Source organism: Molothrus aeneus, chromosome 18 (genome assembly GCF_037042795.1).
Source record: "Molothrus aeneus isolate 106 chromosome 18, BPBGC_Maene_1.0, whole genome shotgun sequence".
Lineage (NCBI taxonomy): Eukaryota > Metazoa > Chordata > Aves > Passeriformes > Icteridae > Molothrus > Molothrus aeneus.
The window spans coordinates 3,700,342-3,713,604 of record NC_089663.1 but is presented as its reverse complement, the minus strand read 5'-3'; the positions used below and the strand labels follow the sequence as shown (position 1 = coordinate 3,713,604).

The 13,263-nt window shown below is 47.7% G+C and overlaps 2 protein-coding genes across 4 annotated transcripts; one reads left to right on the top strand and one right to left on the bottom strand.

Annotated features, from left to right (window-relative positions):
* The first annotated feature begins 553 nt into the window (after positions 1–553).
* Positions 554–8,547, top strand: SIRT4 (sirtuin 4). Of its 3 annotated transcripts, none has more exons than XM_066562130.1 (6): positions 554–588; positions 2,854–3,359; positions 3,999–4,293; positions 5,387–5,590; positions 6,033–6,205; positions 8,425–8,547. In XM_066562130.1, the coding sequence occupies exons 2-4, from the start codon at positions 2,860–2,862 to the stop codon at positions 5,537–5,539; spliced, it is 948 nt and encodes a 315-aa protein (XP_066418227.1). In that variant the 5' UTR covers positions 554–588; positions 2,854–2,859; the 3' UTR covers positions 5,540–5,590; positions 6,033–6,205; positions 8,425–8,547. The 3 variants fall into 3 exon arrangements, with proteins under 3 accessions (XP_066418227.1, XP_066418226.1, XP_066418225.1); XM_066562129.1 differs by having other exon boundaries at positions 6,033–6,346; XM_066562128.1 differs by lacking the exon at positions 8,425–8,547 and having other exon boundaries at positions 6,033–6,796.
* Positions 8,548–11,540: 2,993 nt separating this feature from the next.
* Positions 11,541–13,263, bottom strand: PLA2G1B (phospholipase A2 group IB). Its single transcript, XM_066562440.1, has 3 exons — positions 13,124–13,263; positions 12,280–12,407; positions 11,541–11,662 (listed from the first exon to the last, which is right to left on the bottom strand). The coding sequence occupies exons 1-3, from the start codon at positions 13,228–13,230 to the stop codon at positions 11,541–11,543; spliced, it is 357 nt and encodes a 118-aa protein (XP_066418537.1). The 5' UTR covers positions 13,231–13,263.

Genomic DNA, 13,263 nt, shown 5'->3' with positions numbered 1-13,263 from the left:
ACAAAACAAAAAAGAAGAAAAAGAAGAAAACCAAACACGAACTCCTTATTGCCAGGCAAACGAAACAAATTATCAGGTGATTATTGAGCCTGAAACCTGCACCGAGCAGGGAGGCAAAGAGATGGGTTCCTGCCAGGGTGCACAGTCGGCAGCAGACAGGTCGGCACTGCCCTAATTCCCAAGCTAGACGTATCTTTAACAGCCCTCAGCGGATTTTTCTTCAGTAATTTATTTAGCCACATTTTAAGCCTAAAACATGTTGGTATTGGTTAAAAGAAAACACATATTTTATAACGACAAGCATCTACAATGCATTTTAGCAAAGCCATCGCATGCATTTGTATCCAATAAATTCGGATTTTAACCTCACACACGTTTCCCTGAGGGCTGCTATGAATCTCTCAGCGTTCTCAAACTGCCTCAGGTGTTTGGATGTTGGGAGCACCTTTCGCTCCCCCTCTGCCTGATGGGAGCTGTAGTCTCTGTGCTTGGTGCACATTTCTCCCCGTGAACTACATTTCCCAGCGGGCTCCCCTTTCCGGCAGGCCAGCCCCGTCCTTCCGCGGCCGGGAGGCAGCACCATGACAGGTGAGTTCTCGGCGTTGGTCACCGCACCGCTCTTCTCTCATCAGCCGGCTTCGGTTCGGCTGCCACCCCGTCCCCGCCGCTGTCACAGCACAAGGGACACGTGGGGGTCCCTATGGCGCGGGGGTCCCTTTGGATTTCTGGCCTGTAGCCGTTTGTAGGATCCTGTTTCTCTTCTACCTTAACCTTGCCTGATCTTTTCCTATGGAGCATCTTGGGTGTGTGCTAAAAACAAACTCTAGCCTCAGATCTCCGTAGGTACGTTTAAAGAGTTTCACTTATGTAAAGTAGTTTGGTTGGGTTTTTGGTGCTTTTTTTGTTTTGGTGTTCTTGGGTTTTTGTTTGTGGTTTTTTGTTTTTTGTTTTTTTTTTAATCTCAGCACTTTCATTTTACAAGCAGCTTTGTATTTGACAAGAAATATTCCATCCTTTAACATTTTCTCTTCCATAGTCCTTACCTGGTTCACAGCAGCTTTCAAATGTATCTGTAATTTTTGCTTTCTCTCTCTTGTGGGCCAACCTCTATTATATTTCTATTTCATTTTGCCTCTGAACATTTCCTTCTGAGAGATCTTTTGATGATAAGGGGCAGGAATGAAGAGTTTTCATCAGTTAAAGCAATTTAATTACCATCAAGCTGCCTAAACAGCCTTTGGGGAGCATCATGACACAAGTTACTCTCAAAGCAAATTAGTTTATTGGGAGCCTTTGTCCCTTCTAATGAATTCATATGGGAAATTAAACCTCTTTAGAGGGAATGCCCAACACGACTCCTGCTAAACAGCAAAACAAAGCAAAAATCATTGCAAACAGAATCACTGCTTAGATACAAAAAGCAGTTCAGACTATGGAGTCTGTCCAATCTTCCCTGCATTTCAACTGATGATGACAAAAAGCCTTGAGAACTGAAGACTAACTGAGGCAAATCTACCCTTTGCCACTAGCAACAATTTAGCATCACAGTGCTTGGAGCTGAACACCTCAACTTCAGCTGTATGTAAGCCCTCAGTTACCCACCAGTACTAGGTCTTACAGTAAACAGAGCAATATTTAAGTACATCTGAAGTTTAGGTGTTCAGGAGATCATCCCCTTTTATCAGTAAATAAAGTTCTTCCTCTGTCCTCCACATCTTGTACAAGCCCCCCTGCTTAGGGAGATTTAAGGAGGCAGAAATACCAGACAGTCAATTCTCAGGACTGTTGCTCTCAAAGCTTTTTGTACATTGTTTGCAAAACCACAGTAAGGCCCAGAAAGAGTAGTTTTAAAACAGTGAAATGGAGAAAGAACTGCAGACTGCTCAAAAGCACAAACAAAATCAAAGTCCAAACCCATGCACTCGTGTCTCAACAGGTCCTGCACACAATTCCAGGCTACTTAGTCAGCAAAGCCATCCATCCTGCCTGCCCCAGCAGGGCATGGCATTCCTCCCTTAAAGCAGGGTGTCCCTCCCATTCCTACCTGCCAGGCAGTTCCTTCTTCCCCAAACACTTTGGATGATCCCTTCTCTCTCAGAAAGCTCCTGTGCCTGCTGGAGAAGCAAAGCAGTGCCCGTCCAGCTCCCCACTGACTCTGGGAGGTGGCACCCACAGAAGAGAAGGTGTCAGAGGCATTTAGCCAGTGCCCTAATCATCTTCAGTCCCATTTCAAGGCCTGTTCTGCACCAGGCCTTTGTAAATAACAAAAACAAAAAAAAAAACCAACCAAAACATGCCACACAGGAGTAACTCCAGTCAAGGCCTTTGTCAGGGAAAAAAAAACCATTTTGAGGTTGTTTTTCTCTCCCTTCCTACAACATGTGTTAAGGATGGGGTAAATATAAAAGACTGATTTGGAGCAGGCAGAGTGTTAAAAGTGCAGAACAAGGGTCTCTTCTGGGGAGGAACCAGCCAGTGCCTCTGGGGTGGGGTGCTTGGCTTTCCTGCCATTTCCTCTGGCCTGCTGCACATACCTGGGAAAGGCTTCACATGCACAGGTCCTTCTGCACTCTTTACAAGCCCTCTTAGGCAGCCATCCTTCACACCAGGGTAGAACAGCAGGAACCCTGCAAGTCAGAGTTGTTAACTTTGTGCTCAGTGTTCCCCTCTTCCAAAAGAACATACTTGCATGCTGAGTTTTAGTTCACATTTCCAAAATAATTTGTTTCTTTACTAAAAAGAGAGCAAAGAATACTTAACAGCATAATTTCCCAGAGAATCACAAGCAAATGACATTAAGGACATGCTTTTTGCTTTCTGTTACCTGCCATGTGTTCTGTTCTTGCCTTTTAGCTGAACATGTTCTCTGCCCGGAAGTGGTGTGGCATTTTCAGAGCTGTCAGACTGCATCATTGCAGATCCCGTTCTGTATCCAGAGCCTCTCCAAACCTGACTTTTGTGCCAGCCTGTCTTCCCCCAGATCCTGCAGAAGTGGAGGAGCTGCAGCACTTTGTTTCTAACTCCAAGAGGCTGTTTGTAATGACTGGAGCTGGAATCTCCACCGAGTCAGGGATCCCCGATTACCGCTCTGAGGGAGTGGGGCTCTATGCCAGGACAGACAGACGGCCCGTCCAGCACGCCGAGTTCGTCCGCAGCGCCAGCGCCCGGCAGCGCTACTGGGCAAGGAACTTTGTGGGCTGGCCCCAGTTCTCCTCCCACCAGCCAAACAAGGCACACCTGGTGCTGAGGGACTGGGAGAAGCTGGGCAAGCTGCACTGGCTGGTGACCCAGAACGTGGATGCCCTTCACACCAAAGCCGGGAGCCAGCGCATGACGGAGCTGCACGGCTGCACACACAGGTACAGCTGCTGGCACTGGGGGCTCTCAGTGCTGACTGACACAGCTGCACTGCCAGCTGCTGAGAAAGGAGGCAAAATCTTCACACTGCATTGCTGGAGATGACAGACACAAAGGTGGTATTGGGTTGGGGTGGAGAAAAAATCACAACCCAGTGCTGTTCACAGCATGGTATTTAAGAAACATGACGACCACTCCATTTTTTGGAGCATTATTTGGATCACTTTCCTTGAAACCTGCATCCATTTCCCCTTTCCTTGGTACAGCAGATGTCCTCTTAGTAAAGAGAACAAAGGGATCATGAGGATACAAGGATTATCCACCTTAGGCAGAGTGGATAGTGCCAGAATTGCATGGGATATATGTACTGGAGAAGGGCCATCACAGCCTGTCTGGGATCACCCAAAATTTCTAGATGAAAAAGCACAGCATGAACTGGGAGAGAGGATGCATGGCAGGGTTGAAAGCACTTCCTCTAGAGCATTCCTACAAAGCAACAGAGTAGAAAGACATCTCCTTGACCTGTACTATTTGGTAAATAAATGTGGAAAATCATGACAGGCCTCCTAAGGAACAAGTTAGAGTCTCCAGATCTTCAGCTGACATGAAACTCTCTATTAAGACTTCGCCTTAATTTTCAGGGTTTTCTGCTTGGCCTGTGGAGACCGAATCTTGCGTTCTGAGCTGCAGGAGCACTTTGAAGCTCTGAATCCCACTTGGAAAGCTGAAGCGTTTGGGGTGGCTCCGGATGGGGATGTCTTCCTGACGGACGAGCAGGTGCGCACTTTCCAAGTCCCAGCCTGCCGTAAGTGTGGTGGGATCCTGAAGCCTGATGTGACTTTCTTTGGAGACACAGTGAGCCAGGAAAAAGTCAGTTTTGTACACCAGCGCCTGGCAGAATCAGACTCCATGCTGATAGCAGGATCCTCTATGCAGGTAAGTAGGTCTGCCTCCCAAACTGCATTCCTGCTTCTCTGCCTGCAATGATCCTTGGTCCCACAGCTTAGGACTACAAATGGCTTGTGGATCAGACCAGCACTTGCAGACCTTCTTTGTAATTCATTTTTACTGTGGTTAGAATCTGGCTTGATGGGTGACCTGTTTGGGCTTCCCTGTCACTCTTCGCCCGTCTACTTCATGCTGCTGTAAATACCTCCATTCACACCTCTCTCTGCTGCCTCCTCCATCAGGTCACAATTGTCCATAAAGGCAAGATACCTGATACAATTCATTCCTCACATTTTTTTACCTGAAATTTTTAGCCTCTGGTAGCTTTTTAGGCCTCATGGCACGCTGTGTAAAATACCAGGGTTTAGGACCTCTCATTCTTTATTAAATTCTCAATAAGAGAGCTGAAATATCTCTGCTGCTTGGGATTGTCCTTTGTATCACAATATGTTTTCTCCACTAGCCTCTTATCTATAAGGTAAGGTAGCTTCTAAACCATAGAAGCTTTTGTAATGGTGTTTATGTAAGATAATTTTTTTCCAGGAACAAGTTCTATTACATAAAAAAACCCTTACTCTTAACACCTCCCAGAAGAAGATAAAACCAAGGCTGCCTGATTGTGATTCTCTTGGCTTCAGGATACTGGATACAAATTCCTTAAGCTTGCACTTCTTAAGCTTATAATCCTCTGTACAGGAATGATTGAAATGCCTCAGGTTTGTTCTTGTACTACCTTAGCTGGGCTGTGCAGGAACCATCAAAGCGCAGCGTTTAAGTACCTGTGATAACTAATAAAAACTGCTGCAGAGATTTACTAAAAGACAAGGACATTTCCCTTCAATCTGCTCTGAAGTTTCAGTTTCTATGAAACTGCAAATCCTTCACTGACAGAGGTTAAAAGCTGTTCTATTCTGTGCACTCCTGAATGAAGACATTTCCTACCTGAGCTCAGTGCAGCTGCCTAACACAGCATGTATGTACAGCCCTTTTCCCATTGCCAATGGCAGCTATTTTATTCCTTTCTGTAACTCTTCTTTTGCCTAAGCTGCCTGTATTTTTGTGTTTTCTGCTACTCCTGCAGGTGTACTCTGGTTACAGGTTTGCTCTTGCTGCCCGGGAGAAGAAGCTGCCAATTGCAGTCCTTAACATTGGGCCCACCAGGTTGGATCACTTTGCATCCTTAAAGCTGAATTTCCGCTGTGGAGAGCTGCTGCCTTTGATTGTTTGCACATGACCCAACCAGCTGAGCTTCAGTAGCTAGCAGGATTAAAGTTATTTTTACAAGGTGAGTACCTTCCCTGGTCAGTCACCTTTCAGGGTAAAAATATGGGTTCCTGGCTAATGCTGAGGCTGAGATGTGCTGATTGACAAAATGTTCCCTCACTGCACCAAAAGGTGGCTGTAAATTTTAATCTGTAATTGGTCTGCTCTGATGGGCCATGATACTGTTTCCCATGATCATAAACAAGAAACATACATAGTGCTAGCTCTCCTAGAGAATTGGGTAGGAGTATCCAGAAGACTCAGTAGTGTAGAATTCCAATCCATTAGTGACCACCAGGAAGCTACAGGGGATCACCTGATCACAACTGTTGCCTTTGCAGTGAATTGCCTGACAATTCAAAAGCTGTTCCTGATTGAATTGGTCCAGCTAATCCTAATCAAACACTGCTGTTTAAAATAATCAATTTAGTCGATAAAGGAGCTTCTTTCTGCCTCTCCTGCAGGACTCATCTCAGAAAGGGGAAAACTCCAATCCAAGAGGCAGCTGTGAGATGCAGTGCACAGCAGCTGAGGGCACCAGGAGAGGGCAGCAAGCCTCACACGTGTCAGCCTCACCAGCGCTCTCCACTGAAACCATCTTCACGTATCAGGAAACAGAATGAGGATGAAAAAAAAAGTACTTTTCTGCCTTACCTTGCCGTTAAACAGTGCCTTTTAATTCACTGGGACAGGATAATTGGACTGCCATGTCTGAGGACAAAAAACCTTTTTTATAATTGTCCCCAGAGGAGAAGGGTGGGACGGGGATTCTGACCAGGTAATTTGAGGCTGTAGCACAGGAGGGCGATGTGGGACACTGCTGGGGGATCCAGTGCACTGGTGGGATACTGTAGAGTGTGCAAAGAGGAAAGGGAGGCAAGAGGAACTGCAGTGGTCACTATAAAGAAAAAAGGTTCAAAATAGAAACTGAACAAGAACACTGCTCTTGTAACAGATTAGTTGGAAGCACAAGCTATAAGGGCTGATGTCTTCCAGCAAGGAGGGGAAGTCAGCATTTCTCTCAACTGTTGGTTGACAAATTAAACTGCTTCCTATCTGACCCCTTGAAAAATTAAACATTGTTGAGATGCCAGAGGAGTTACTTGAAGTTAATCTGACCAGCACTACTTTCAGTGAGGCCACTACATTTTCCAGAATGCATTTTTTGAAGATGCTATTAATTAATGAATAGCTAAGGAATCAATTAAAATTGTTTAGAAGACTGAGACTCTTTGCATTGTAATTTTCTCTCCCTCCCATGATTTAAGTACATTCTAAATAGCCAGTTTAGATTCTTCTTTTTCCACTGCAAAAATGCAGGTTGCAATTACTAGCAGCTGATGAATTAAGAGAGAAATACAATTAAATCTGTACAATAGGTCTCCCTCAGGAGGTAATCTCTGTTGAAAGGTGCAATTTCCACACTCCTAACAGGAGATCCATCACTAACTGGGTAATTTTTGTTGATCTTCAGGATGGGATTGCAAACTCTGTCAAACTGTCCACAGAGTAAAATACAGAACCTGGCACAAACTAGAACACTAACAGTTTGACCTGACCTTCTTCATGAAACCACCACTCCCCCATTCTAGCTCTGAGGGATTTAATTGTTGGGATTTTCCAAGTGCCCCCTCCTACTTCAAGTAACACATCCTGGACTAATATTTTGACAAGAACTGTAACAAGCAGTTGGAAACAAGGATGCTAGAGTCATCTGCTAAAAGGTCGAGTAGCAAAGCAAGGAGAGTTGACCACAGGATGCAAAGTTCATTTTTGCTTTGTTGTTGATTCAAATCCATGCCAGGAGAGAGCAAATAAAGCAGAGAATCTAAGGGATACATAAGGCATGCAGTTTCTGCAGAAGGCAGAGGGCATTAAGATGCCTGATACATTTCAAGCTTTGGCTGTATTGGGTTAGAGGAGAGACAGCTTCAGTTTGAAGCCAAGCAAGAACAGTTCAGGACTCCCACCTGCATTCTGCTTGCGTTGAATGGTGACTCCACGTTGCAGTGACTCAGGTTTCTGCTGCTTGGCAGTGAGCAAAGCTCACAGATCTCTCTCCATCTTTAGCAGTCCTGTCACAGTACAGCTGTCCCACCAACCAAAGCTGTTGCAGAAATCATGCCTAAAGCACAGCAGAGTCTCCACCTACACCATGTTTACATGTAGGGGCTTTCCCTGTAAGAAGAGACACTGATGCCTCCTTAGCAGAGGAGCTGGGGCTGAGTTTCTCACTATCCACATCATCCTCTCCCCCTCCATGAACCTTACACCACATTGCTGTGTCAAAACCAGGGGCTGCAGGTTCAGTGCCAGTAGAGCCAGCATTTTGAGAAGGTGTGGGAGCATTGCCAAGCAGTCTAAAACAAGTCTTGGAATGAGTTCTGTGACAGGTAACTAAAGCTCCCTCATCTACCCCTGCCTGCTCTCCTGTTCTGCAGCTGAGCCTGTGGGAGAGGAGTCAGGGTGTGCCTTCAGCATCACTCTCAGATGAGTCATTACCCCAACTCTCCACTGTACTTTTAAGCCACCAGGACAATGACTCAGAATAAATGAAAATAACAGTAAATTTCCTCTGCATGGTTTATTACTATATGGTAATGAGCATATCTACAACAACTATATGAGGTTGAGATGAAGAAGTTCCTTCTTTTTTCTGCTAAGTTGATCCAGCAGTACTAAAATTGACCTCTTTTAGAACAGGATCAGAACACTTCACTTCTTAACATATTCCCCAAGATACCATTAAGTTTGCTCACATGAGAAATGCCTGAGAGAGCCTGAAATTCCTACACCAAAAGCCATGACATGAAATTAGCTGAATCAACAGCTTTTGCTCTTCTCTTTTTCTTACAGCTGTTCTTCCTGAAGCTTGGATAGAGGAGCTGAGAGTACGTTATAATGGATTTTTCTTCTGCTCCTCTGAAAGTGAGGTTGGAGTTACCCAAAGCAAATAAAAGTTACTTCCTATTTGGCAAATCTTGTCTTTGTTTCTGGGCAAATTCTCAGAGCCATCTGTAACTGAGTCCAGAAGTCTGAGGAAGGTATTTCACATACTGAGCTCCAGTGAGGGCAGCACAGAATGCAATGGCCCAGAGGGTTTGGTGCCCGTGGTCTAAGTGCAGCCTCCCACATCTTACAGTCAGATTGCTCCTATTGACACACCTGCTTGTTCATTACTTCTAGAAAATTACCCAAAACCCAGGGCATGCAGAATTTGTGAGGTTCAGTGGAGTGAAGGTGACTAAATCCACCATCTAGAGTGTGCTTCTTCCCCTGTGACTGCCTTGGATGTCACCCTTTCCCAGCCTTTGCAGCAGGCAGGGAAACAGCAGAGTCAAGCCAGATGGGCTTTAAAACCACTGTTCCAGACTGTTCCTGCAATTCTGTGTGCAGCTCCTGGTCATCTTCCTTTCCAAGGAAAGGTACCCCAGTGCATTTCTTCTCTTCTGCACCACTAACCAGACAATGGCAGAGAAAAAGAGAAGCTGAGCCTGAAGAGGACAAGCAACAGTGCGAGTGTCTCGAATTCGTCTCCAGGCCCAAACAGAAACTGGCACAGGATCATTACCATCAGCAGAACTGTTTGCTCTCTGCACGTCTCACCTCAGCTGGAGCACTCTCTTTCATCTGTGCAATGCCCATGTAGTTAAGAGTAATTCAGCCCTCCCTGCAGAGAGTGAAAAATCTTGGCATAGAAAACAACAATAGAGAAAAGATAAGAGACTGAGGCTTCACTTCTGCAGTGAGCCCCGGGAGCTGCTCTCCCTCCAGCATCCCAGGCACCAGCTGTGGTGCTGTGTAGGGTCTCAGAGCTCCCCCTTGCTGAGCACAGGGGTACCTGGCATTCCAGGCAATCCCTTTCTGCTTTGGAACACAAGTACAGACCAGCATGGTAGATCTTCACACACTCCTTGTACTCCCCTACACTGGCAGTTCAAGCAGTCACCAGCCCTGCTCTTACTCTTCCCACAAAGTTCCTCACAGCCCTAATGAGCAGCTCTGCACAACCCCTTCAGCTCCCCACCGGTGCGTTCATTAGGGCCTGACACTCTGCATTATGTGGGAAGGCTCCCCATGGATGGGGAATGTTTAGGTTTAATGGAGGGTCTTTCACACCACCAAAAGGGCAGGGAAATGAGAAGTGTGATCAAGGGATCAAACAGAAGTGCAGGCTTATAAAATCTGTATGGAGTAAGACAGATATGGAATATATTTGAGCCTTTATCTATCTATGGGGTTTGTCTAGGGAATGCTAGCATGCTCCAAATGCTGGATGCCAGGAGTAGATATACTGCTCACCTCAAATCTAGAATTCCTGTTACAGGCAAAATTCATACTGAGTCTCTGAAATGCTTCCAATGCACCCCAGCAATCTTCACTACTTGTGATAATACAGCTCAAAAGTGCAGTGTTCCTTCCAGATAGTGATGATATTTTACTTTTTTTCTCTACAATGAGGTTTATCACAAGGGGATTTTAGTAACATTTACTTAGGAGCTTTACTGTTCTACAAACAATAATTTCAGAGAATCTAAGCTAGTGAGTGAGTACAAGAGACCTCATCTTGCTCTTCCAGCCCTAAGAATGATTCATTTTTGCCATATGACAGAATCGCACCCAGGATCCTCAAGATTTCTGTGGAAGACTCCAAGCAGTCAGTGTTTCCAGAAAATTCACATAACACAAATACGTGAGAAAAATAAGCAACAAATACTGGTAAAAAAACAGGACTCAATCTATCATAAAATGGAATGTCTGGCTGTGACACAATCCCTTCCCCTTTTCAAGGAAAAGAAGAACTAAATGCAATTCACTATCCTTTCTCAATATCATTCTAATGCCCTTAAAGATACATTTACTTTCAGAAGGAAGGCATTGCAAGTACCTTTCAATAACATACCAAGCCAGCTTCTTCTTTCTCCATTTGTTTCTCATTTCCCAGAGAACTCTCAGGTCCTTGGGGTCTGCTTCATGTTTGGGTACAGTTCATTCTGATGATGAACCGGCGCCCTCCTCATGCCCTGCCAGCAAGCAGGTGTGTGTAGACCCTGCCCCAGGAGTTCACCCACACCTCCAAAAATATCTGCCAGCAAAACCGGTACCAAGGGTGGGGGGCAACTTTGGCACAGGACCTTGGCAGGGCTGGGAAAGCGGGGCAGATACCGTCCCTCAGAGGGGCTCCCTGCCTTCCAGGCTGACATTACCTCCTTCTCTGCAGCTCCTGACTGCGAATAGGGGAAGGGCTCCCCAGGGTAAGCAGAGGCCCTCAGGAGAAAGGAGCAGCAAAAGGCTCAAGACCCTCACGCAGCGATGCCCCGGGGAAGAGGGACAGCCGTGCTGCGGCTAACGCGTGGGCAGCCCGAGGCGAGGGCGGCTGAGGGAAGGCTTGAAGGGCGCCCTCCGGAATCCCGGGAGAGTGAGGGCGCCGTGAGGGTGAGGGCGGGGGAGAAGGGCGCCCTGAGGAGCCCTGTGAGGGTGAGGGCGGGCAGGGACGATCGCCCCGAAGAGCCTCGGGAGGGTGAGGGCGGGCAGGGACGGTCGCTCCGAAGAGCCTCGGGAGGGTGAGGGCGGGCAGGGACGGTCGCCCCGAGGGGCCCCTGGAGGGTGAGGGCGGGGAGGAGCGGTCGCCCCGAGGGGCCCCGGGAGGGTGAGGGCGGGAAGCCACAGCCGCACCTTCAGCAGCCCCGCCCGCGGGTACCTGAAGGGCGGGGCGGGGCACGCGAGGCCCTGAGCAGGTGCGCCCCGCCCCCGCCGCCTCCAAGGGCCAATCAGAGAACGCGGGGGCGCCTCGGGCCCCTCACGCGCCACACAGGGCCGTGGGCAGCGGGGGCGGGGCTTCCCTCTCTCCCCCACGCCCCCCCCGCCGCTCCGTCCCCTCAGCGCGGCGGTGAGTAGCGGCCCCGAGTATCGGTTTAGGTTATTTATTTGTTTATTTTGGCCTGCGACTGCCCACAGCCACAGGATGGTGACTATTTACAATATTTGTCCGTGTCCAGATGCTTGTGCTCGGGGTTGTAGGGCGCCTTGGCGAAGCACATGGCAGCGGTGCGGTCGCAGTTGCAGATGAACGCGGCGCACTCCTTGTTCTTGCCTGGAGGAGAGAGGGGAGCGGTCAGAGCCCGCGGCTCCTTCGCCAGGCGCTGCAGAGGCTCGGGCTGGCATTTCTTCTGTCACGGTGTGCCCGTTTCACTGCTGCCATCGCTCTAGGGGAGAACAGGCTTCTGCCCACTAACCCAGTGCCCCTAAAGCTGTGTGTTCCAGCCAATCCATCTCTCTCCTTGCCCCTTCTTCCCTTGCCTGCAGCCTTATCTGCCAACCTCTCAGCTCTTTACCTCCGTTCCAGAGCCCTGTAAGTCTCCACTATTCATCAGAGGTGTCTGGCAGAAACTATATAACAACGCCAAGTTAACATGCTGGTCTCTTGCATACTGCCATTAGAAGGCCTCCCAGAAAAGTACTCAATCCCCTGGAGACTAGAGAGGCTTCTCTATATTCTGTTGTACCATATATCTTCACAAACTTTAAATTGTGGGCTATATAGAGAATACTCATTCCAGTGCCTCTTTGAGGTGCCCTCTTTCTAATGACCAGGTCCCCTGGCAAGAGCTTGCACTTGTGCCTTCCTGCTGCAGAGGTGTGAGTGTAACACAGCCCTGCCCTTTCCTGAGAGGCTGGAGAATCTCTGGGGTGAAGTGGAAATGGACGTACTGCTGCATGTGATCTGCCCATCAGAGCAGCTGAAGTGGTACAGCTTAGTGTAGGGGTTGTCCAGGAGGAATTTGCAGGATTCCATTTTCATTGCCTCTGAGTAGCAGCGATCATGGGTTTGGCAGCACCTGGGAAGCAAGGAGAAAAAGGTTAGAAAATACTAGAATCACAGGCTCAACTGACCTGTAAGACACACAAATACGTTAGATTTGCTTTGACAAGGCTCTTGACACTAAAAAAAAAAGATACCCAGCAATAAGAGGGCAGACACAAAGGACCTCAAAGGGATACACTTGTGCCAGCTCATGGTCCAAGAGGTACCTGGTAAATACTTATGGGAGCACCTTCACAGTTGTCTATTGGGCACAGGGAAAGTCAAAGCCAGTGTTTACCCTACACTTCCCTCTCAGTGCCTGGTCGCTGACAAGCTCTCAGCCAACACAATCCAAGACTTGGCTGCCAGATTTGTGTGTCTCTAAATTGCCCATGCCATTTCCTAGCATTTTGCAGCCCAGCCTGTACATGTTGATAGTCAAGCACCAGGCAGAGTGTGCAGAGCTGCATCCAGGCTGCTGGCCCAGCACTGCTGCTGCAAAAAAAATTCTGGAATGAGCACACTGTGCTGCCATAGAAGGGAAGAGCTACTGTAATTATATTTTATCTTAGTAATAAGGCATCAAGGTGTGACAGACCACATCCTTTTCCCCTGAATCCATCTGTGAAAGAAAGCTTCCTTCACAGTAGCCAGAGAGTTTTGTAAACGTTCATAGGCAGGGCCAGCTGAGATGAAGCTGAAGCAGGAAAGTACAAGCAAGGAAAGAGGTGTGTAAAGGCAGAGTTGTACCTGTCGAGCTCGTCCACGGGAGTGCCGCTGCCCCCCAAGCCGCAGTAGCAGCCGTAGTGGTTGAATTCCAGCAGTGGGTGGCTTTGGGGCAGGGTGCACTTGATCATTTCACGGAACAGCCACACGGCCCGGGGCGAGAC